The 24,070-nt window shown below is 38.7% G+C and overlaps 1 protein-coding gene across 3 annotated transcripts in view; it reads right to left on the bottom strand.

Moving 5' to 3' along the window:
* ENOX2 (ecto-NOX disulfide-thiol exchanger 2) overlaps window positions 1-24,070 on the bottom strand; it is a 266,818-nt gene that overhangs the window by 22,251 nt on the left and 220,497 nt on the right. For all 3 annotated transcript variants that reach the window (XM_044236076.1, XM_044236073.1, XM_044236075.1), the window contains 4 exons: window positions 19,925-20,158; window positions 17,400-17,612; window positions 15,407-15,513; window positions 6,792-6,906 (listed from right to left, as the gene is read on the bottom strand). In XM_044236076.1, coding sequence (XP_044092011.1) covers window positions 6,792-6,906; window positions 15,407-15,513; window positions 17,400-17,612; window positions 19,925-20,158 — 669 coding nt within the window. The remainder of the gene's footprint in view (window positions 1-6,791; window positions 6,907-15,406; window positions 15,514-17,399; window positions 17,613-19,924; window positions 20,159-24,070) is intronic.

Below are 24,070 nucleotides of genomic sequence, written 5' to 3'. Positions count from 1 at the left end.
CACACTGGACCAGATGGACATCACAGATATATTCAGAACATTCCATCCCAAAGTAACAGAATACACATTCTTCTCTAGTGCACATCGAACATGCTCCAGAATAGATCATATCCTAGGTCATATATCATGTCTCAACTGGTATCAAAAGATTCGGATCATTCCCTGCATATCTTCAGACCACAATGCTCTGAAGCTAGAACTTAACACAAGAGGAAATTTGGAAAGAACCCAAATACATGGAGACTAAACAGCATCCTTTTAAAGAATGAATGGGTCAACCAGGAAATTAAAGAAGAATTGAAAAAGTTCATGGAAACAAATGATAATGAAAACACAACAGTTCAAAATCTGTGGGACACAGCAAAGGCAGTCCTGAGAGGAAAATATATAGTGGTACAAGCCTTTCTCAAGGAACAAGAAAGGTCTCAAGTACACAACCTAACCCTACACCTAAAGGAGCTTGACAAAGAACAGGAAAGAAACCCTAAACCCAGCCGGAGAACAGAAATCATAAAGATCAGAGCAGAAATCAATGAAACAGAAACCAAAAAAACAATAGAGCAAATCAATGAAACTAGGAGTTGGTTCTTTGAAAGAATTAATAAGATTGATAAACCCCTGGCCAGACTTATCAAAAAGAAAAGAGAAAGGACCCAAATAAATAAAACCATGAATGAAAGAGGAGAGATCACAACTAACACCAAAGAAATACAAAGAATTATAAGAACATATTATGAGCAACTCTACGCAAACAAATTTGACAATCTGGAAGAAATGGATGCATGTCTAGAGACATATAAACAACCACAACTGAACCAGAAAGAAATAGAAAACCTGAACAGATAAGGAGACTGAAAACAGTCATCAAAAATCTCCAAATAAACAAAAGCCCAGGGCCAGATGGCTTCCCGGGGGAATTCTACCAAACATTTAAAGAAGAACTAATTCCTATTCTCCTGAAACGGTTCCAAAAAGTAGAAATGGAAGGAAAACTTCCAAACTCATTTTACGAGGCCAGCATCACCTTGATCCCCAAACCAGACAAGGATCCCACCAAAAACTGACCTCAGCCGCAGCAACGTCTTCTTAGGAACATCGCCAAAGGCAAGGGAAGCAAGGGCAAAAATGAACTATTGGGATTTCATCAAGATCAAATATTTTGCACAGCAAAGGAAACAGTTAACAAAATCAAAAGACAACTGACAGAAAGGGAGAAGATATTTGCAAATGACATATCAGATAAAGGACTAGTGTCCAAAATCTATAAAGAACTTATCAAACTCAACACCCAAAGGACAAATAATTCAATCAAGAAATGGGCAGAAGAAATGAACAGACATTTCTGCAAAGAAGACATCCAGATGGACAACAGACACATGAAAAAGTGCTCCACATCACTTGGCATCAGGGAAATACAAATCAAAACCACAATGAGGTATCACCTCATACCAGTCAGAATGGCTAAAACTGACAAGTCAGGAAATGACAGATGCTGGCGAGGATGTGGAGAAAGGGGAACCCTCCGACAGCATTGGTGGGAATGCAAGCTGGTGCAACCACTCTGGAAAACAGCATGGAGGTTCCTCAAAATGTTGAAAATAGAACTACCCTATGACCCAGCAATAGCACTACTGGGTATTTACCCTAAAGATACAAATGTAGTGATCCAAAGGGGCACATGCACCCGAATGTTTATAGCAGCAATGTCTACAATAGCCAAACTATGGAAAGAACCTAGATGTCCATCAACAGATGAATGGGTAAAGAAGAAGTGATATATATATATACACAATGGAATACTATGCAGCCATCAAAAGAAATGAAATCTTGCCATTTGCGACGACGTGGATGGAACTAGAGGGTATTATGCTTAGCGAAATAAGTCAATCGTAGAAAGACAACTATCATATGATCTCCCTGATATGAAGAAGTGGAGATGCAACATGGGGGGTTAAGGGGGTAGGAAAAGAATAAATGAAACAAGATGGGATTGGGAGGAAGACAAACCAGAAGTGACTCTTAATCTCACAAAACAAACTGAGGGTTGCTGGGGGGAGGGGGGTTGGGAGAGGGGGGTGGGGTTATGGACATTGGGGAGGGTATGTGCTATGGTGAGTGCTGTGAAGAGTGTAAACCTGGCGATTCACAGACCTGTAACCCTGGGGATAAAAATATACGTTTATAAAAAATTAAAAGTTAAAAAAAAATAAAAAAAATACGGAGACTTATTTGTTTGTTTATTTAGAGAGGGGGTAGGGAGATAGTCAGTGAATCCTCAAGCAGACTCCCCACTGAGTGCACAGCCTGACACAGGGCTCTATCCCAGGATCCTGAGATCATGACCTGAGAGTCCAATGCTTAACCAACTGAGCCATCCAGGTGCACGTAGACTGTTCGAACTGTTCTGCAAACTCCTTTTCTTTCCTCCTCCCTTACTGTGGGTAGCCACCAAAGTTCTGTATTTAGCCCTTTGCTCTTCTTTCTCTCACTGGTTTTTCACAATCATTTATCATATTCTCCAAGCTTCAGCCAACACCTCCGTACTGCCATCTTCTCTATTCCTTCTACTTTCTTGAACCCTGATTTGAATATAAATCTTTTATATCTATTTCCCAACTATCTACTATCTGAAACTGATCTCATATTCTACAAATCAATCCCATGTACTAGCCCATTTCTGTCAGTGGTACTAGTATATGTTTAAGTTGTAACGCCCCCCTCCCAAAAAGACCCTTTATGTTGAAGCCCTCAGAATGTGACTTTATTTGGAAAAAGGATCTTAACAGAGGTAATCAAGTTAAAATGAAGTCATTTGAGTGGGTTTATGGACTTATACAACTGGTGTACATACAGAAAGGAGATATTTAGACACAGAGACATGCAAACAGGGAGAATGTCATGTAAACATGAAGGCAGAGATCAGGATGATGCATCTACAAGCCAAGGAGTGTCAAAGATTGCCAACTATCAGAATCCAGGAGAGAGGCATGGAACAGATTCTCTCTCATAGCCCTGAAGAGGAGTGCACCCTGATGACACCTTAATCTCAGGCTTCTGGCTTCCAGAACTGTGAGACAATAAACTTCTATTGTTTATTGTTTACTCAGTTTGTGGTACTTTGTTGCAGTAGCCCTAAAGAACTAATATGACCACTGACCCTCCAGTCTCCTAGGCTAGGAAACTTAGCCTCATCTCAAATTCTTGCCTTTGCTTCATCATCTATATCCAATCTGGCGCCACAGACTTTAGTTATTCTTCTGAAGTGATTCCTAGCATCTTTAATCTTATATTTTCTGTTATATCCTTTTCTTTTACTATTTTATCTGAGTTCCCATTACCTTCACTCTAGTCTCAGGCTTCATCATTTTATATCTAAATTCCTATAAAGGTCTCTGGCAGGTTTCTCTTTTTCCAAAATTTATTTCCTAAATAAATTTATTTCCTTTTATCATACTAGTGCCATGATTAAGACATGCTTATAGTGCCATATTGTCTATTGTGCTAAATGTAACCTTGGCATTCATGGTTCCTCATCATCTGGACCTATCTTGTCCCCTCAATCTTTTATCCCCCTATACCCATCATCTTTATTTCCCTCTCTGAGCCCTGTTCCTTCTCCTTTCCAGCCTCCATATCAAGAAACTTTCTTACTCTCCTTCTTCTCATCCAAGCCTGTTCATCTTTCAAGATACCAATCAATTTTCACTGAATGCCAATTATTCTGGCCACACTAGTATCTCTTGGCCTTGCTGCATTCTAATCAGTACCTTACAGGTTAGAACCAAGTGGTATTTCTTATATTTTATGTAAATTTGCACTTATTGCACCTCTATTTCCATAACCTTATAAGATGTAGTTCTTGTTAATTAATTGATCAAGCTCTGAAAGAGGGAATAATGAGAGGTGAGGGAGGGAAGGAGATTGGAAACCAAAATAAGTGAAAACTTTGGCTAGAACAATGAAGGAGAATGAGTCTCAGTCAATGTTTTCCAAATGTGCTCCCTGAACCACCAGCATCTAAATTGTTTAGGATGCCTAATAAAATGCAAATTCCTGAACTTCATTATGGATCTATTTAATCAAACCCTGCACCCCGGAAAATCTGATTTTTTATAGGTAACCCAATGATGCTTATATATATCAGATCTGAGAACCAGCAGTCTAAGTGGAGAAGGCAGACAGTAGATGTTGAAAGGAACAGCTGCTCTTAGGTTTACTGGGCACATGTACTTTCCATCATGGCTAACAATAGAATAATTTTACACTATCATGATTTGCTTTGATGTGATTCCCCCTCTTCAACACATTGCTTTGAGCACAGCAGTTCTTTCTTCCACAGCAAGAAGGTTTCCAGTAGTACATCACAAATATGGGCTGGGTAATACAGAATCCCTTGAAGAATAGAAATTTTGTTACCAAGTTACCAAGGAAAGGTAATTGAGGCTAGTTGTGACTGTTGCTTTCTTTAGGAAGTAAAATTTAACCAGACACATGCTCTAGGCTCCTGGAATTCAAGTTTGGTAGCATGGAGAGAGAAAAAAAAAACCAACTCTTAGATCTAATGCTTAAGCTTTTAATTGGAACCAAGTGAAACTAAAACATGCAGCTGATTTAGATAAAACCTAAGGACCCACTTACTGGCTCACACTGAGCAGAATTTCTGCAGTTGACTACTACAAAAGCAAGATAACAAAATTAGATACGATCGAAGGGAAGAAAAATGCACAAAAGTCCTTGAATTAAAATGAATTGAAACCTTCTGGGAGAAAAGCTATTTGCTAAGCTCCATTAAGTCTATTGTAGATAGCTTTATTTGACAAAGCAGCATCCTGGCATGTGGAACAGGAAAGAAAATAGCTATAAGATGATCTGTCAGGGAGTTTCCAGTCTCTAAACGAATAAGATTCTGTGCAGTAGCCAATACAGCTTTTAACTCCAAAGAAATACAGAAGCAAAATGCAATTATATAACACTAGTAAGTGCATTTAATCTGAATCTCCCATATACCCTCCTTCCCTCAATAACTCCTTAAATTCAGCAATTTATCAAGCAAATATTCAAACTTATGGTCACGTTCATTTCAGGGGAACATTGGATTAACACTGTATACAATACTGCAGATACTGAGATGGAGACAGTTCTATAAGTCAAAGATTAGTCAGCTATAAAACATCTTGGCTAAGCGGTTAACTAATTTGAATAACTCAATTATTATGAAATTTTGTTTTTTTTAGCTTTAAGTTTATAGTATGCATTTGCAGTAATTAGTTCACTATTCTGAAAATATTATCTACTGATTACAAAGGATTTATTCAATATATATGGAGGTTCAGATGTTTAGGGATCTAAGATATGGTAGAAGTAGGGGAAATTCAGATGCAACAGCTACAAATGCCTTTTTAAAAGTCTGATTTGGTAGTGCCTTTCCTTAAGAATTTCTGTTCATGGAGTAAAGATTCTAGGGCCACTCAAGTGGCTATCTATAGAGCTGCTGACTTCAATATGCAAATACTGAAACCAAGAAATTCTGATTTGCATTATAGTCAATTGGTTCTCTGTAGGTCTCTGTCTTTGTCTCTGTCTCTGTTTCTCTCTTCCTCTCTCACACACACACCAAACAGTAGGGACAGTTTGCTAAGATATCTCCAATGCCTAGCACAGTGTTTGGCATGCAACAGTTATTAAATGAATGAATTTGTTTAGCCATCCCGACATTCCTGTTAGACTGTATAATGTACTTCTTACAAGGATGGGACCTGAGTTCAGTGGGACAGAAGTCCCTCTGGCATCAAAAGGAACACAGCTGGGACTAGAACTCAGGTCTTCTAACTTTAGGTCCAGTGCTTTGTCCATTGTACGTTACTGACTCCTAAGACTGTCTAGAATGGCTTACCTGAAAACACTGGACTTTTGGCTGATATTTTAATCCCCCTTCTGGTAATTCTCTCCCTGGTTTGTTATGAAATTGAAAGGCAACGTAGTGTCATATTGTTCAGCAGGTTTGCCTTATGAGTTCCACTGGGGACCCACAATCTCGTGGCCTGTCTTATGGTGAGGTCTTGACTACACTAAGAGCAAAACCCTTTACCCAAACATCTGTCTGTAGACTCCTGTTTGGTTCCTAATAAACCCCTTAGTAACCACAATAAAAGGCAGTGGATAGGTAGGTTGTCATATATTGTAGCCATTTCCCCTTAGTTGGAAGAGTGTCTTTTAATTTTGTGATTCTTTAAAGAAAAATATTTAATTTATATGAAGATAAATTTATCAAAAGTATCTTTTATGATTTCTGTCTTTGGAGACCTTCACCCCAAATTATATAACCAACTCCTATATTTTCCACAATTTATTTTGCTAAGTTTTAAAAAACTTAAATATTAAATCCATCTGTTACAAATACTGGTGTAAGGTATATATATGATGTAGGGATCTAAATACTTTTTAAAATGTTTGGCTAGTTGTCTATTTATGTGTAAGCTCTCTTATGATTTCTACTACAGAACATATTATTAATAAATCCAAATCAAGTGCTGCCTAAATGTCTAGCCTTCCTAAGAGAAGACAGTCCACTTTTAATTTGGGACTGTAATGGAAGATGGGAGTGAATAAAAAGATCCTTAGCCACAGGGTTGATATTCAACCACTGTGTACTTCTATGGCTTTACCAATTGTTTCTAGCTGGTTCCAGGCTGATGGTTTTGTGCCCATACCTTACTGGATGTTAGAAGTTTTAAAATATCATCCCTGCAAGTAGATGCTAATTAAATGAAACAAAGCAGAATTATCTTTACCTGATTCCTCAGTTTCTTTTGTTTCTGTGGTTTCTTCTATTTCCTCATCGGACATCTCCATTTCTTCTTCTCGTCTGATTCCCATTAATTCATCATTATGTATGTTGCGAATTTCCTAATGTTAAAAGTTGTTCTTTGTTAGTGGGGAAGCTTTGAAAATATTGAAGAAATGAACAGAGTTAAGGATAAGATGAAGCAGGGTTTTTTGACATATGAAAACATTTCAGAGTACTCCTAAGGCAAGAACAAAGGGACATGCTGGGGCTGAAACTGTCTTGAAAGACAAAGCAGACTTTGTACATTCTGTCTTCCGTAAGGCATTCTTTCCATATCCAGAGCTCTGGCAGTTGATGATTCTTATATCCCTCCTATATTAGAAAGTACTGTTGGTCATGAAAGGCCTCTCACCTCTTAAGTGGATTTCTGGATTTTCCTTGAAGGGTTCTACCATTTTCACTTTCCCATAACAAATTCTTTAATTTTGCATCTCCAGGGGCACCTGGGTGGCTCAGTGGGTAAGCCTCTGCCTTCAGCTCGGGTCATGATCTCAGGGTCCTGGGATTGAGACCCATATCGGGCTCCCTGCCCAGCGGGGAGCCTGCTTTCCCCCCTCTCTGTCTGCCTCTCTGCCTAATTGTAATCCCTCCCTATGTCAATAAATATACTTAAAAAAATTTTGCATCTCCATCCTCTTCCCTCTCTACTTACAGACTTACTCAACAGAATTCTTTTTTTTTTAAAGATTTTATTTATTTATCTGACAGACAGAGGTCACAAGTAGGCAGAGAGGCAGGCAGAGAGAGAGGAAGCAGGCTCCCTGCTGAGCAGAGAGCCCGACGCAGGGCTAGATCCCAGGTCCCTGGAATCATGACCTGAGCCAAAGGCAGAGGCTTTAACCCACTGAGCCACCCAGGCGCCCCACTCAACAGAACTCTTAATCTAACTTTTGCAGGTTTAGAAGTTAACATCAAATATGAGCTGTCAGGAGTGAACTTCTATCAGATGAACTTTTCCAGGGATAATAACTATACTCTGAACAAGACACAAAATCAAACCAAGCCAAACCCCTAACTACTTGATGGCACTGGGGAGCGAACAAAAGCAGGCATATCCTAAAGAACGGCTGACACTTGGAAGAAGGATGTGGGTCTCTCAGTTTTTTAAGAGCCTTTTAGTCTGACAGCAGACAATAGTTAGCAGCTCACGGGGTGGCCACATTTTTAACAGGAAACCCTGTCTTTATGTCTTAAAGAAATCAAGAAGATAGCCACAGGAAAGTGAGGAAGGGATCCCAGAAAGGAGACAGCCAAAGAGCGAGAGATCCAAATTCTGCCTGTAATAGCTGCTCAAATTTCTGTATGACCCTTGAACTATGGAAGCACAGGAGAGATTCCAAACAAAACAGCTAAGTCTAAAAAAACTGAACCTAGATTTGAGCTGCTAAGAGAGATAATTGTCAGCTTAAATTCAATTAAGTAAATTGACCATTAAAACAAAAGAAACTGAAGTCAATCTTCTTTGGAAGAACATAACAGAATATAACCAGAGCCTTAAAAGAAAAATGTTCAAAAAATGCAGGCAAAGCCCCGAATTACTTGATTTATGAACAACTAAGATGAGATGATCCACCTTCAAGAGAAAAGATTATCAACAGAAATAAAACTTGAAATGAACCAGATATGGGAGTTAGCAGACAAGGAGTTAAAGCAGCTATTAAAACTATCTCAATGATGGAAAGGAAACATGCTCATAATGAATGAAAAGATAGGAAATCTTGGCAGAGAAACAGAAACTAAAAAAGAACCGACTGAAAATTCTAAAACTGAAAATATAATATCCAAAATAAAAATAACTGGCTGAGCCTAACTTTACAATAGAGATGGCAGAACAAAGGGAGAACTTAAAGAGAAAACAATACAAATTTATCCAATCTGAAGAACAGAGAAACTAACTGGAATCACAGAGTGGAGAGATGAAATGATTCAAGATACTTGAAGAAAAAATAGTTGAAGATGTCTCAACTTTGATGAAAGACATTAACGTATATATTTGAAGAGCTCAGGGAACCCCAAGCAGGAGATGTATGAAAAAGGTAGGTCTAAGAACATCATAGTCAAATTGCTACAAACTAAAACATTAAGAGAAACTCTAATTTTTTAGTTAGCTACACTCATTGTGATAATCATCTCACAATCCATGTAGGTCAAATCATAATGCTGTGTATCTTAAACTTATACAGTACTACATGTCAGTTTTACTCTCAGTAAAACTGGAAGAATAGAGGAACTCTTAAAAGCATCCAGAAGAAAAAAAAAGACATATTATATACAAGGAGACAATCTGAATACTTTGATTTCTTTCAGAAACAATATAGGCCAGAAGTCAGGAGAACATTATCTTTAAAGTGCAGGAAGAAATAAAAATATCTCTTTATTGAGAATTCTATATGTAGAGAAAAATTCTTTGAAGAATGAAGATGAATTAAATCTATTTTCAGACAATGTAAATGCAAGAATTTGTCATCCAAAGATTTACACTATAAGAAATGTGAAAGAAAGTTCCTTAGGCTGGAGGGAAGTGCTACCAGCTATAAACACAGATCTTCATGTAGGCATGAAGAACTTTTTGGAAATGATGGAGATCACACTGGAGAAGTCACTTTTAAAAAAGTCAGCATGAAAACTGTGCATTTTAGAGCACTTTGCAATCATTTAGAGGCCACTTCATGCCTGTCAGAGGCTTCTCAGCATTGAGCTGAGAATTCCCTGCCTACGTTAGCCCCAGTTGGGCCATAATACAGGAAATATCCAATGCTGTCTGGTGAAAACTGCCTCCATTTAGGGGGATTATAAATATTTCAAATGGATTTCTTAATAATTAATGCTATAGTTAATCAGTATCTCAACTAATATTCTCCTTTCTTATGCCTTTTACTAGGAAAAATGATAATTTCTATATCAAGATAAGTTTTCACTACAGATAAAGTCCCTTTTAAAAACACAAGGTATTCAGTATTTTCACAGGTAATTAAGAGGTAATAAAAAAACAGAAATAATAGAAAATAGAACTACTAACATAGCATCTCTCATGTGCTACAGGGGCATTACTTAAAATAGAAGAAAACAGTGACTTGCTTGAGAAAAATGAACTTTAAAGGGCTGTGTCAAGAGAGAGGTTTGCTATGTCTTATTCAAACTCATTGCATAGAGAAGAAAGGGATTGCTCATTTTTAAGAATTCATTCTGTCTCAGGAGTCTGGGTTTCAGTTATCTTCAAAGAACAGTTACTGGCAAGGTGATTATAATGAGGTTTGACACTGGCAAATTTGAATATTGTACAACTTGTGGCATCAGGAAAAGTTGTGGCTCTCCTAGTTGCCTAACAAAAATGTAGCCTGTCATAGGGTGTAAGCAGAGACTGATTCTCAATTCGCAAACATGTCATCTGACTCTGGGAAAGTTACTGTGCTTCTCAGCAGAGTAAACTGTGTTCCTTCTAGGGAAATGTCCCCAGGCAGGAAGATCTAGCTGAGAGCTAAGACATGCCCAGTAGCTGCTCAGCCCTACAAAACATCTTTCTGCTTCCAGCTGGGCAAGAAAGCATAATTTCTTTTAAGAAGTATAAAAAGTTCTTTAACCAAGCAATACAGCTTATCTAGAGGTCTTTCATGTCTTCAAAAAAAATCTCCAGAAACAGAAAGACCTATGGGTAAATTTTACCTCAATGCCTGAAAATACCTCAAGAATAAGAGTTACCAATTCCTTTAGCTGATACTGAAATGAGGGTAAGAAAAACGAAGGGGACCTTGTTCTCCATTGTTCAGTCAGGCATACAAAGAGGCGGAGCTTAGAGACTGCTAACTTAACCATCAGGCAGTCCCCCTTAGCCACAAAGAAACTAAGCCCTGTATTGTTACTCTCTTACAAGTATCCAATAGAAAGACAGTGAATAAGATAAAGGCAAAGAGAACATCAGAGGTTATAGGATATCACAGCAAGGCAAACTCATGAGGAGCATTTAGCAAATGACAGTACCCCTAAGTAAAGCAAGTATGTTTTTAATTCCACGAAAGCCTTACCTTTAAAGCACTTGATATCTAAGATACCTATTTCTGTCTCTCTGGTTGGGTCAAGAAAGCTCTATTTTGGGAAGCAAACCCTAATAAATACCTTCAGAGTGAAGGACTAAAAGGTAAATCCTTAGGGTAATTTCCCTAAGGAAGATACTCTACCTAGCTGGGGCACAGGTACAGGTAGGAAGGGGACTCTGAGCCACTGAAGTGCAGGCAGCAAGGGAACTAGCTGTCTCCCAGATTTGCCCCCTTTCCTAGCCTGACGTTTGGATCTAGGGCTGAAACCAAAAGAGTGGCAATGGCAGGCATAAACATTTTCTGGAAGTTTTCATTTATAAATCTCCACCTGAAATAGACTGGGCCATGTCACTGAGGGACTGTATTGAAAAAGGAAAGATAGCACTCCTCAAGTTTCTCTTTCATTCTCCTGACCACAGTTAACCTATGATATTTTTCATTTGAACAGTAAACTGTTAGTGATTTCTATAAATACATCATGATGACTTTGAGTCTGTTTTAATGATAACTTTTTCTGATACTTAGAAATTCACAAACTGCTCCACAATGGAGGGGAAAGAACTTTAACATAGAATTAAACTGAAATCGGAGACAGAGGGAAACGCACAGAATCACCTTTGTACCAGCTGATACTTAAAGTTTATGATAAAGTAATCAAATTGCAATCATTGTACATTAAGTATTTAATTCTATAGTTCCACAAAAAGTTATGTGAACTTAAATTCATCTTACTCACCTGTTATGATAGTAACAAGGTTATCAGTAAAGCAAAGTTCCTTTTTAATTGTGTAACAAAACTGTACTTACCTAGACTTTCAACATTAACAAGATACTTGGTGAGGAAGGGTCAGATGAAGGAATGGAAAGGAACAGATAGCTTCCAGACTTACGCAGAAATCTGAATCTGAGCTATCATTCAGTACAATGAAGCAAAGCACAAACACAAGTTCCTAATGCCCATTGTATGATACACATGGAAATAAAAATTAGGTTGATTCAAAGTGTGTTAATAGGTGTTCTGATGCCTGAGAGCTAACAGCTCGTATTAGAACACATGGGTCCTAAAACAAGGGTATGTGGGATAACTTGAACAATCTGTCTGCAAACAGTTCTTCAGAGTTTGGAATGATAGACTTAGAAATCTAGAAAGTTATTTTAGCAATCACGGTATCTCATTTTACAAGAATGCTAGCAATTGTCAAGCCCCCTTTCCTCTGGCCTGATGGTATAAAATCTCATAGTGGGGAGGATGCAAGTGGGTCTGTTCTAGTGCCTACTGCTACGGCTCTAGTTTCTATATATCATCCAAGGTTTAGTGTCTAATCTAGGCCAGCTTTTCAGTGAGAGAAACACAAGGTTTTAAACAGTTCTATAGAAAAAGAGTTTCTACAGTAGAGAGAGCTGTCAGTAAAGTAATTGTAGATACGAATTTTTAGTAAAGAGAGGAACTTTAGCTTTCTCTTATTACCCTTTTCAGTTATATCAGTAGGAGCCTCACACACATATAAATCAGAAAAGTAAACCAATGAAAGACTTATTAGCAAACTAGTATGTCCAGCATATGTTACGGAGGTGGAGGCGAGAGCTTGAGCTCCCTGAAGGTGGGGACTTCCCCTTCTTAACCACCCCACTCTCAGCAGAGTAAGACACTGTTGGCTGCTGGTAGGATGACAATAAGACAAGGAACAGGTGCTTTGTGACATGAGGAGGGTACTGGCTAGGTCATTCTCAAAGGCAACTGGTGAAAAAGGCTAAATGTCAGAAACTTTCACCTTAATGAAACCTCTGGCTTAGGAATTGTAGCTTTTAACCACACGCCAAGAAAAAGCCGGTCTAGTTGGTTTAAGCCACTGAGATGCTCTGGTTCTCAGTGGGGTGCTCAGAGACAGCCCCAATTTAAGAGGATGGCAGTCATTTTCTAGAGTTTCCAATTATCAAGTTAAAGTATGCAGAGGTTAAAAAAAAAGCCATGATTTAAAGAGGTACCCATGTAAAGTAGAAGAGGTCTTTTTTAGGTTTGGGAAATGCAATGCCAGAGGAAGGTCATGAGCTATGTTCCACTTTCAGTAGTTTTACTTATCAAGGTTGAGGTATTCAAGGTAGGTCTTAATTTAGTCCAATCCAATAGGCAGGAAGCATTTTTCTGGGTTTCTACAAAGTCTACAAAATACATTATGAAACATGTAGCTCTTAACAATGATGCTAGCCATGTGCTTTATCCTCATCACTCTGTCAAGGAAGCTCTGCCACAGTATTAGGTGATAGAGTGGATAGCTCTCCTCTACAGGCCAGAGAAATGTCCAGCTTATAGGCTATCTTTGCTGAGAAGATAATTAAACTCAAGTACGTACCCACCAGAGAGGCAGGCTTGATAGAACTATACTTCTCTACAGAGAGCCTTGATAAATAATATTCATGGAAATATTTTATTGCAAAGTCATTTATAGAAGGGCTGTGGTCTGGACAAGTCAGTGCTCAAACCAGAGGTTTCCTTCCTCCTATGAAAAGACATTTTTATACTGGCAGGGCTTTCCACTGGGAGGGGGGCAGTTCAGACAGCTTTTCCCCACCCTGAGAATGGATACATGTATATATATATTGAAGAAAAGTAAAGACTTAAAACTGCTTTTCTACAATTATAAGACATATTGAGCATTCTCCCTCAAACTTTATTCTTCTGAACTGCTCAGACTAAAGAGTGGATATTTTCAATTTAGGGTATTAAACTCCACTCCCCACCCTTGATCACTTTCTTTACCTTTCTAGCTCCCTGAAGGCAAAGACCATCTCGTCCTGAACTGCCTGTCATAATGCCTCAGACAGAGAATGTGCTTCAGTTAACTTTTGAATTGAAATGTTGAATTTTGTTTGTTGAGGCTCAACAAAATCAGGTAGCCCTAGGATTCTGAAATCATCTTGTGCTACTATAAGACAATAGCTCCCTGTTTTGTTCCTAATTCTCTTTTTAAAAAAATAATTTAAAATATCATGAGCTTTGTATTATCCTATTTATCCATTGGGCTGATGTCTTCAGGGAGTTTTCTTCAGTGACTCCCAGGTCCCTTTGCTGAGCCAGAACTGATGGCTCAGAAGCTATCAGTTTATGAACATGGTTTGGCTTATTTTCCTCTAAATGCTCTTCACAGTTTTCAAATTGTTGCCACACAAACTATGCCTCATGAAGGACAGAAAGAATAGATTGCTATCTTCATTTTATAGGTTAGGAAATTGAGGTCCACAAAGATTAAATGACTCACTCAAGAGCACAAGACAGTTTACATCAACACTCCGAGAAGAATTTCTAGTTTTGAAGTGATCACTTACTAACTGTATAATCTGAGTACATCCCTTAACATTTCTGTGTCTCAGTTTCTTCACGTGTAAACCATGGCTATCATATCTAGTTATTATCCCTTATGGAGTTAAGAATGATAAACTGAAATATTACTATTTGTCATTTATATAGCATTTACATTTTCCAAACTCTACATATCTCTTTTCTCATTTAATCCCACACGACTGCTTTCATTATATCTTCAATTTACAGGTGAAGAAATAGAGACCGGAAATGTCTGACTAACTTGGTCAAAGTCACAGAGCTGCAATGTGTCACAGCTGTGATCTAGATTCTCTGACTCCAGATCCAGTGCTCTTTCCACTACACCACATCTACTGGAAGCTCACGTAAGTGAGACAATGTGAAAGTGCTTTATAAAATGTAAATGCCTTACAAATGCTATATAAGTGTTAAGGAATATGACAACCTGCTACCACACTAGCAAAGAGGATTCAGAAGCAAAGTTGAAAAAGTTGCTGCACACACAGATCAAAAGTGTCAGGGGCCGGGTAAGGAAGCTGCCCACAGGAACAGAAGAACTTGAAGTATAGGTAACACCATTCCAAAGGTAGATCCGTGAAAACAAACCGCCCATCTCGGTTTTAAATCTTGGACTCAGGATAGCAACCTAATCACATCAGACAGATTCTGTGCTAAAAGTCACCAGAGCACAAGTACAGAGCTAGGTGTCAACCTTAATCTGAAATCAGAGTCCTCTGTTACCTTTAAAGCTGCCACCTATAAAGATGGCTGAGTGGATTTGATCAAAGAGGCTCAGAAATTTCAACGCTCCAATGTAACAGCAGTGTGGACTTTCAGGATGCTCTAATAAATAAAAGACAGCCCTAATATTTCTAACACTAGACACACGGGTCAGTAATTATCATTGTACTCAAGACTAGCTAGCTTGGAGAAGTAAACTTACAATTATCACAGCTACATTTTCACTACTCAGGTTTTCATCAAGCAAAATGCATTCAAGACAACACATGCACATTTATTACCCTTTTGGCAGCACATGGTCTGGTCACAGTGACAGGCTATAGAACACATCTTAGTGTTTCATTAGAGCCTTGTTGTGACCATGGGAGCTTGGCACTATTTAACTCTGACTAAACTCCAAATCAATAACTTGTTAAAGAAAGAAACTGTCCCCCTGAGGGGCTACCAGAGTAAAAAGTTACCAACCTCAGCTTGTTTGCACCAAACGCTGATATTTTTACGCTGGGCTTTTGTGAAATGGTCCCATGCCTTCTGTTTGGAGGCGGAATGGTACACAGCTACTATCTGCTCAACTGCAGTGTCAGATCAGCAGTTGAATCAGGTCGGAGTATCATCCAGGGTTGGCGAAAGAGAGGAGAAAAGAAGTAAGAGAAGCATCAGGCTTGTTACATCTCTCGTATGACACCAGTAGGCTACGGTTGTGCTCAGAAAATGTTACATGCGTTGGGGTACCATGATCTTAAAGAAGACTCAAAGGCAGAGATACCAATATACAGAATGAAGAAAGGGAACTCTAGAAGGTTTGGGGTGAAATGGTGACTAAATTTTTAATACAGGCAGTCTGTATTTATCCAGGCAGGTGAGGCAAGAGTTGCGGTGAATGTGACTTAGTACTAATGTAATTTAGTACTAACGGACCCAGCACAGCATGGCAGCAAGCAGCGAACTTGTACCAGCTCCTTCTGACCATAGGCTTCTTTTATAAACAAAATGAGCTTGCATATTTGACTTCAACAGAATCCATCCTATTGTTATCCTGAGGTATACTGACCCAGAAGCATCAAATCGGAATCCAAGATGAACGGAATCTATTTTAAGTCTGTGTAGATGGGCTTGTTGACTGGAGAAATAGAAGTTTTATGGAAGAATACTGTGCAAGTGCAGTCCTAAAGCATATTTTTCAGAGTCTCTTTAAAAATGTCAAATGGAAAAATGTGTACAAATACTCTGGTGCTTTTACCTAACTAGCTCAAGAGAAGGGAAACTTAGACAAGACTTTTTGGGGGAGAGAAACAGAAGGATAAGAGTCTCTTCCTGGTGGGTAGTCACACTAAGAAAATCCAGAGGCGTTACTTTTTTTCTTTATAGCCCTGATTGTAACTTGTCTGTGAATGATTTAGGGATTTATAGTCCCATGATGCTTGCTGCTCTTTTTTTCTATTTGTTCTGAAGTCCTAAAAACATATGCTTTCTCTGCCTGGATTCTATGCCCATAATATATTTTCAAAATAAAAATGGAAAGTGAAAGAACTCTTCCTTAATCCTAATTATGTGTGAGTCAAGTGTGGGAAGTCACATATGGGAAGAGTGGGCCTTAACTGTTTAAAAGCCAAATCATAAAACTATACTCTTATTTTTAAGGTGAATATAGTTCCTTACTCAAAAAAAAAAGTAAGAGTGCATAGTTGTATAATATGTTGAACTAAAAATATCAGTTGAGAATTTTTCTAATCTGTCTCATTTAAGAGTCCTTGTAAAGGTTTGTAGTAGTTCTTTTCCTTCTCCTTCTTCTTCTTTTTTTGTGCAAAAAGGTGGTTTTATTCAAGTACAGGGACAGGACTCATGGGCAGAAAGAGCTGCCAGGAGTAGTACTTCTTTTTGAAAATGGCCATTTTGATGGCTTCCCATCCCACCCAGTGTCTATAACATCCAGACAAAAAAAAAAGAAGAAGAAGAAAGCAAAGTGAAAACAACAGGTAGAAGTAGCAAATTTGACTTCTATTCAACCACCCTGGGAAACATAATTATACTTTCACTAAAATGTAGTATCTGAGAAAACATAATATGATAATGATGCAAATCTGAAGCACAGAGCTTATAAATGCTGATGCTGTAATCTAACTTTAGCAAATACCAAACTCTCCACTAAGGCCTGAGGCTGCTTATAACTTACTTTGAAAACAAGCAAAAGTAAAAGCACAGGACCATGGTTCGGTGTTGCTGTTTCTAAGATGAAGGAGATATAACAGAAAAAAAAATGAATACAGGAGGTGCCAAAATGTATCCCATTAAACTGGAGCTTGGGCATTTGGCAATCTAAGGAGAGCACGAGGCAGTGAAGAAGGGGTCCTTGGCCCTCGATACAGGATGGCTTTGTAGGCCTGGTTCCCTCGTGGGGAATGTAGAGTCTAAGTGAAGCACCCTCTCATCCTTCCACAGAACTCTGACTTCTACTCACACTGAATGAGAATTCCAGAAAGGGCCTGCTTGAACTTCTCCTTTGCTTCTTCCATGTCTTTCTCATGGGCAGCTTTCTCATTCACCAGGCGGCGAACGTGGCTGTTGGCCGACTGGATCATCGAGTAGAAGTTGTTGGCGCTGCGGCGGTTCACCTCTCCCCGTTCGATCCAGGTGAGCAAGGTCTGCACAGCTTCGGAGAATTTGGAATCATCTGAAAAAAGAGGATTTTTTAAATCATCAAAAGTAGCCATGTCTCCGTCTACCCAACAGGCTGGCAAGGAGACCACTGTGGCTCATTGGAAGAGCTTGTTAAATGAACCGTGGAGGATGAGGAGCTGTGCGTGTACCCGCAGGCAGCAGGTAGCCAGGCCAGCTGAAAGCACGAAAGACCCCAAAAGTCGTCAGACCGGTGGCAGTCTATGAAGAATTTTCAGAAAGAGAATTGTTTCTTTTTTTAAAAACATTTTCTTTGCTAATAGAGAGTTCACTGATTAGAGTAAAAGTTTACTGATCAGCGTTTTCACATACTGAGAATTTCTTAACCTCTCTGTGTGTGTGTACAGGTATGCAATGTATGAATTCCTGTTCTTTTAATAAGGAAAAGTAAACCTGAGTCTTGAGTTAGCTTGAATTTGATAGTAACTATATCCTGGATCCAGAAAATCACAGTGTTGGAGGGAGCCTTAAGAAAGAGTTACACGGGTAGCTCTTTAGGCATCAACACTTACATATTTGACCTTTTATAGCATCACTCCTGCATTCAGTGCACAGCCTCAGGCTTTTCACTCAGTCCCAGTCACAATCTATTTTGATGTAGTTCATTCTAGTTCTACATTTCTCCACATCCTGATTCTCTTGCCTGAGGAACCCTCCAAGTAGATTTCTGCAGCTAGTTAGGAGTTGTTCCCTGATGTTAAAATAGTAGCACAACTTATCCAAAGCTTCTGGCCCAGCTTCCTGAGATAGGCACTTATATATTCTGTCAGAGGCTCCTGGGAGAGAGATCCATTAGCATCCCACTGAAGGCCTGTTCCAGGGCTCCACATCCCTGTCTGGCCAGAAACCCTTAAGTCCACTGGAATAGCTCTCACTGTGGTTTTAACTTCTTGCCTCTTGCCATTTTTCAGTGTAGACATATAATGAGAGGTAAGGCTTCCCTTTAAAACAACTTTTTATTTCATTACTTGCATACAATCTTTATGTTTGCTGCTCATTTTTTGCATGAGGTCCACACACTATCACATTCATTCTCTAAAAATAAAAAAAATCAGATTGACTTATTTGGTGTGTTATGAACTTGATGTTTTACCAATGCTTTCAGCCATTCCAGCTTTTCAGAATGTACCATTGTTTCTGTCTCTACTCTATGTCTCTCTTCTCTTACAGGAAGACAAAATAATCCAAATGAAGGATTTCTTTTTTTAAAAAAAGATTTTATTTATTATTTGACAGAGAGAGAGAGAGAGAGATCACAAGTAGGCGGGTTGGGGTGGGGGAGCAGGCTCCCTGCTGAGCAGAGAGCCCAATGTTGGGCTTGATCCCAGGACCCTGAGACCCTGACCTGAAGCCGCAGGCAGAGGCTTAACCCACTGAGCCACCCAGGTGCCCCTAAATGAAGGATTTCTTAAAATGAGTGAATCCCTTAGGCTATTATGTTGCAAACAAGTTTGGTGAATGAGACCTATTTGGAAAGTGGAATTAGCAGCATCGTGCTGAGTCTAGAGCACAAGAAGCAGGGAAAATTCATACCATTAGAGCCAGGTTGGTATCATCAACAGGATCAATAGGACACCAGCATTCATCCAATAAAATCAACCATATTTGGAGAATGAAAAAGACCGGATTTAAATGACTACCACAGGAGGCCAGGCAGGGCAATTAACGTTAAATTAGAATAATGGCTCTGAGAGTCAAGCTGCGAAAACAGGAACAAAAACTATAGGGAGAACCGTCTGATTTAGCAATGTCTCCAAGTCTCCACAATCACCACATGAAATAAGTTAGCCATTTTAAGTGATTAAAGAAGTCGTCTTTTGGTTGGTGGTAACTAAGTCTCTGAGCAATCTAAGAATGGACACTGTGACCACTCTCTGGGTCCCCATCTTCTTATCTGTGGAAAGGGATTTTTACCAGAGTTTTCCAGGCTGACATCAACTTCTACCATTCAAAACTAACTTGTAATCCACAATGAAATGGGATGCTGACAGGTCCCAAGTCATGAATCACAGCTAAAATTCTCTGATGTAGAAAAGTGGGGAAAATGTATCTTGTCCTACTCATGTTTGGAGAGAAAAACGTCATCCCTTGAGGCAGTGAAGGAGGAGAGACACAGGTGTGGGCTAATTTTTTTCATTCTTCAGTTACTAGGTACACCTCTCTATCTGCAGAACTCTAACACAAGAAATGCTTAGAATCCGTTAGTGGGAAATGCAAAGGATAAGTGCCAACAATGCAAATATATTTATTAAATTTCCCCCAAAGAAAGGGGTTCTTTTAATCACAAAGCGCAAGTGCTTTCTGTACCTTTTAGTTTTTCAGCAACAATGCTGCATTCGTGATCTGAATAGTGGACCACTGGTGGTGGGGAGGGCGGGCGCAATCTTTCTTCTTCCATCCTTCTACGGTGGCGCTCCTCCCTTGCGAGCATGCGCTGTTTGCATTCCCACTCATACAGGTCATCTCGAGCCTGCGCAAAATCGACGTGGAGCCGGCCTGTGTCCTTCTTGTCAGTGCTGGAGCCCAGGCGAATGCGGTAACCTAAGTGCACAAGAGGCAGAGAGAGGAGTACAAGAGTAGCTTAGTGGGAACAACTGTTAAGTATTTTTCCAAGTTTAGTTCTTCCAATGTGGTTGTAGCAGTTTCAAGTGACACAACTTTAAATTCTCTCCCCACTACTAGCGAGGTGAACCATCAAAAGACTAGAAGTATATGTCCATTTCTTTTTTTTTAAAGATTTTATTTATTTGACAGCGAGAGATCACAAGTAGTCACAGAGAGAGAGAATAGAGAGAGAGAGAGAGAGAGAGAGGAGGAAGCAGGCTCCCTGCGGAGCTGAGAGCCCAATGCAGGACTCGATCCCAAAATTCTGAGATCATGACCTGAGTCCAAGGCAGAGGCTTAACCCACTGAGCCACCCAGGTGCCCTATAGTTCCATTTCTGATCACAGTTTACTATTCTATGGGTTGGGGCAATCTTGTTCCTAGGAATTCTATTCCTTCATCTGCCACCCTACCCTTGGTGGAGGGAGGCTCTAGGGGTAATGGTATTAAGAATGATGCCTTATATGGTGCCTCATATGGCACCATGGGTTGGGAAGAATGGGAAAGGAAGCCTCAAACTGTGGTGTTTTTGGATAACTTCAGGAGTGTTAGTCATACCACTATATAGAATTTTGATAAAATTTAAATGGATCAGCTTGACATTTCAATCCTCCAAATTACTTCCTAGATGTATTTGGCAACACTGAACCTTTTTTTTCTGGGAAAAAATGGATATGATGGGGAGTGGTATGTGAACCAGGTGATACATAATTTGGGATCCTTAAAAAGAAGAGGTAGTGTGCTTACAATCTAGTGGTATAAGATCAGAATTCAGAAAACCAGGATTCAAGTCCATATGTCCACTTTTTGTGCCAGCTGTACTACTCAAGTTAAATCTATTAACAAAAATGTAAAAAACACTTAATAAATTTTTATTAGCTTTTTAAGTTTCAGAAGCTGAGCTAGCTGCTTCCACACACATTTATCTCAATTCATTCTCAGCATAAGCTTGCAGACCAACTCCTGCTTTAAATAACTAAAAATATGGAAAATATATATGAAACAATGGTTTTTAAGACACTGGACATTGGGCCTTGAAGACAGAGATCACTGAGAGACAAGAAGCAAATGAACCGATCCCTATGATTTTTCCAGTTTATTACATGGAGAGTTTCCAGGCCTCAGGACAGGGAGGGGGAACTCAGTCAAGGCATGGTGATCTCCCTGAGTTGAAGAGACTGAACTAGGAATCCAGGGAGACTATGGCAGACAGAGTTTATATGGCAGAGTACTGGAAAGAAGAAAGCTACACAAAGAAAGGACTTCAGAGATCTGCAGAGGGTCCTCCATTATTATTTAGCTGTACATTGATGTGTGTGTGTGTGTGTGTGTGTGTGTGTGTGTGTGTGTAAACTACCTATGCATTAGAGGTAACAACCTCTGGAGCTCACATGGGGTTGGGAACAGTTCTCTTCTCCACAAGCCAGAGCAGGGAAAAAAAATGGATAATTCACAGAGTACTGAGTAGAGTAGTCAGAAGGGTTTTGCCTTAGTGGAGAAAAATGAGCTCTAGACTAAATCCTGGTCTGGTTCTACTCAACAAAGCTTAAAAAACAAGACCTACAAGGATAAAAATTTTTCCATGTTACTAAACTGCATCCCAGAACAAAGTTAAAGAATATTTATGGGAATGAAAAATATTTGGTACCCAATATGGTAAAATTCATGTTTGGTATCCAATAAAAAAATTACCCAATATTCAAAGAAGGAAAATCACAAGAAAGATTTAAAAAATCAACCAATCAAAACAGACCCACAAGTGATACAGATAATATAATTAATATAAAAGGACATAAAAACAATTATTATAATCAGATTTCATATACTTAAGAAGTTAGAGAAAATGTAACCATATTAACTAGTAACATGAAAGACAAAAAATAACCAAAATCAAATTTCTAGAGATTTGAAATGCAATATCTAAGTTGAAAAAAATTCACTGAACAGGACAAACGGCAAATTAGACACTACAGAAGAAAAGATTAATGAACTCGAAGACACAGTAATATAAGCTATTCAAAATGAAATATGGAGGAAAAGGACTGAAAGAAAATGAACAGAGTACCAGTGAGATGTGGGACAATTTCAAGGGGCCTACTATAGCCTAATTGGGCCCCTGACTGGAGAGAGGGGAGGGAATAGAAGAAAATATTTGAAGAAATAAGGACAGAAAAATGTCCAAATTTAATGAAAACTCAGAGATCTAAGAATTTCAATGAAATCTGAGTGCAAGAAACAGGAAGGAACTTATACCAGGCATATAATAATCAAATTTCTCAACACCAGTAATAAAAAAAGAGAATAATCTTAAAAGCTTCCATAGACTTAAGACATGTGCAGAGAAACAAAAAGATAACATCATATTTCTTATTGGAAACAAAACAAGCAAGAAGATAATGAAGTAACATCTGAGAAAGAAAAAAAAAACTGCCCACCCAGAATTCTACATCCAGAGAACATCTCTTTAAAAAAGAAAGGTAGAATAAATTACTTTTGATATATACAAATGTGGAAAGAATTAATCAGGAGCAGACTTGTACTATAAAAATTGTTAAAGGAAAATCAAGCACAGGGAAAGTGATACCAAATGGAAATTTGAGTCTACACCAAGGAAGGAAGAGCATACATAATATATGATTCCATTTATATGAAGCTCTAGAAAATGCACACTAATCTGACAGACAATGGAGCAGTGGTGGCCTGGGAAGAGAAGGGTAGGGTAGGAGGAAGGGGTCACAAAAGGAGTACGAAGGGAAGCTTTTGGGGGAGGTAAATATGTCCATTATTTTGACTGTAGTGATGGTTTCATAGCTGTATGTATGTGTCAGTAAAACCAAACTGTATTTTTGAAATATGTGAATTTCATTGTATGTCAATTATTATACTTCAATGAAGCTGTTATAAAGAATAATGCCCCTTAACACAAAAACCACTACACACTCTTTTTAGAAAGAGGAAGAATAAATACATTTCATAAGCACATTTTACCAGGGCTCTTTACAATGTACAATGCACTTTCACACTTAGTCCTCTTATTTGATCATCTGAGCCATCAGAAAAATGGCTATTAATGATTACCTTGCCTATTCTCCTAGGATCATGGAGAGGATCAAACAAGAAGATGGTATGAAAGCTTGGCATAAACACATAACAGATGTTATGTTATAAGTGACGTTATGAGATTGGTACATCATGCACAATGCCAGTTCCCTAAGATGCTCAAATTCCAACAGAAAAAATGGTTATTTCTACATTCCCAGCCTCTTTTCTAAAGGATTTTTGTTTGTTTTAATCAGCCATCCAATTCAGGGCATTTCTATCACTTATGAGATTTCAGGGAGTGGGTTCAAATTTAAAGGGCAAAATTTAGTTATTTTCACATCACTGATGATTGCAATCCCCTTTCCCCTGGCAGCCTTGAAAATGTTTCTAGGACATAGTTGTGGCCACAGAGCATGTTTAGATGGATACTTCCTGAGCAGCATGTTGTCTTTTATGTACAACTCTTCAGAGTTTTGCAACACCTTTAAGTTTTTATTAAAACAGTCTATTGTGGAATGTTCCATTATCATTCCTAAGTGCTATCAAATCTTCTGTACATTTCACAGCACTTAGCAAATGTAGTAAGAGTATGCTACATCTCAATAGCCAAATTATGGAAGCAGCCCAAGCATCCATTGATAGATGAATGGATAAAGAGGAGATAGTATAGCCCAATATTCATAGCAGCAATGTCCACAACAGCCAAACTGTGGAAAGAGCCGAGATACCCTTCAACGGATGGATAAAGAAGATGCGGTCCATATATACAATGGAATATTACTCAACCATCAGAAATGATAAATACCC

Source organism: Neovison vison, chromosome X (assembly GCF_020171115.1).
Source record: "Neovison vison isolate M4711 chromosome X, ASM_NN_V1, whole genome shotgun sequence".
Classification (NCBI taxonomy): domain Eukaryota; kingdom Metazoa; phylum Chordata; class Mammalia; order Carnivora; family Mustelidae; genus Neogale; species Neogale vison.
This window is presented reverse-complemented; position numbering and strand designations above follow the sequence as displayed.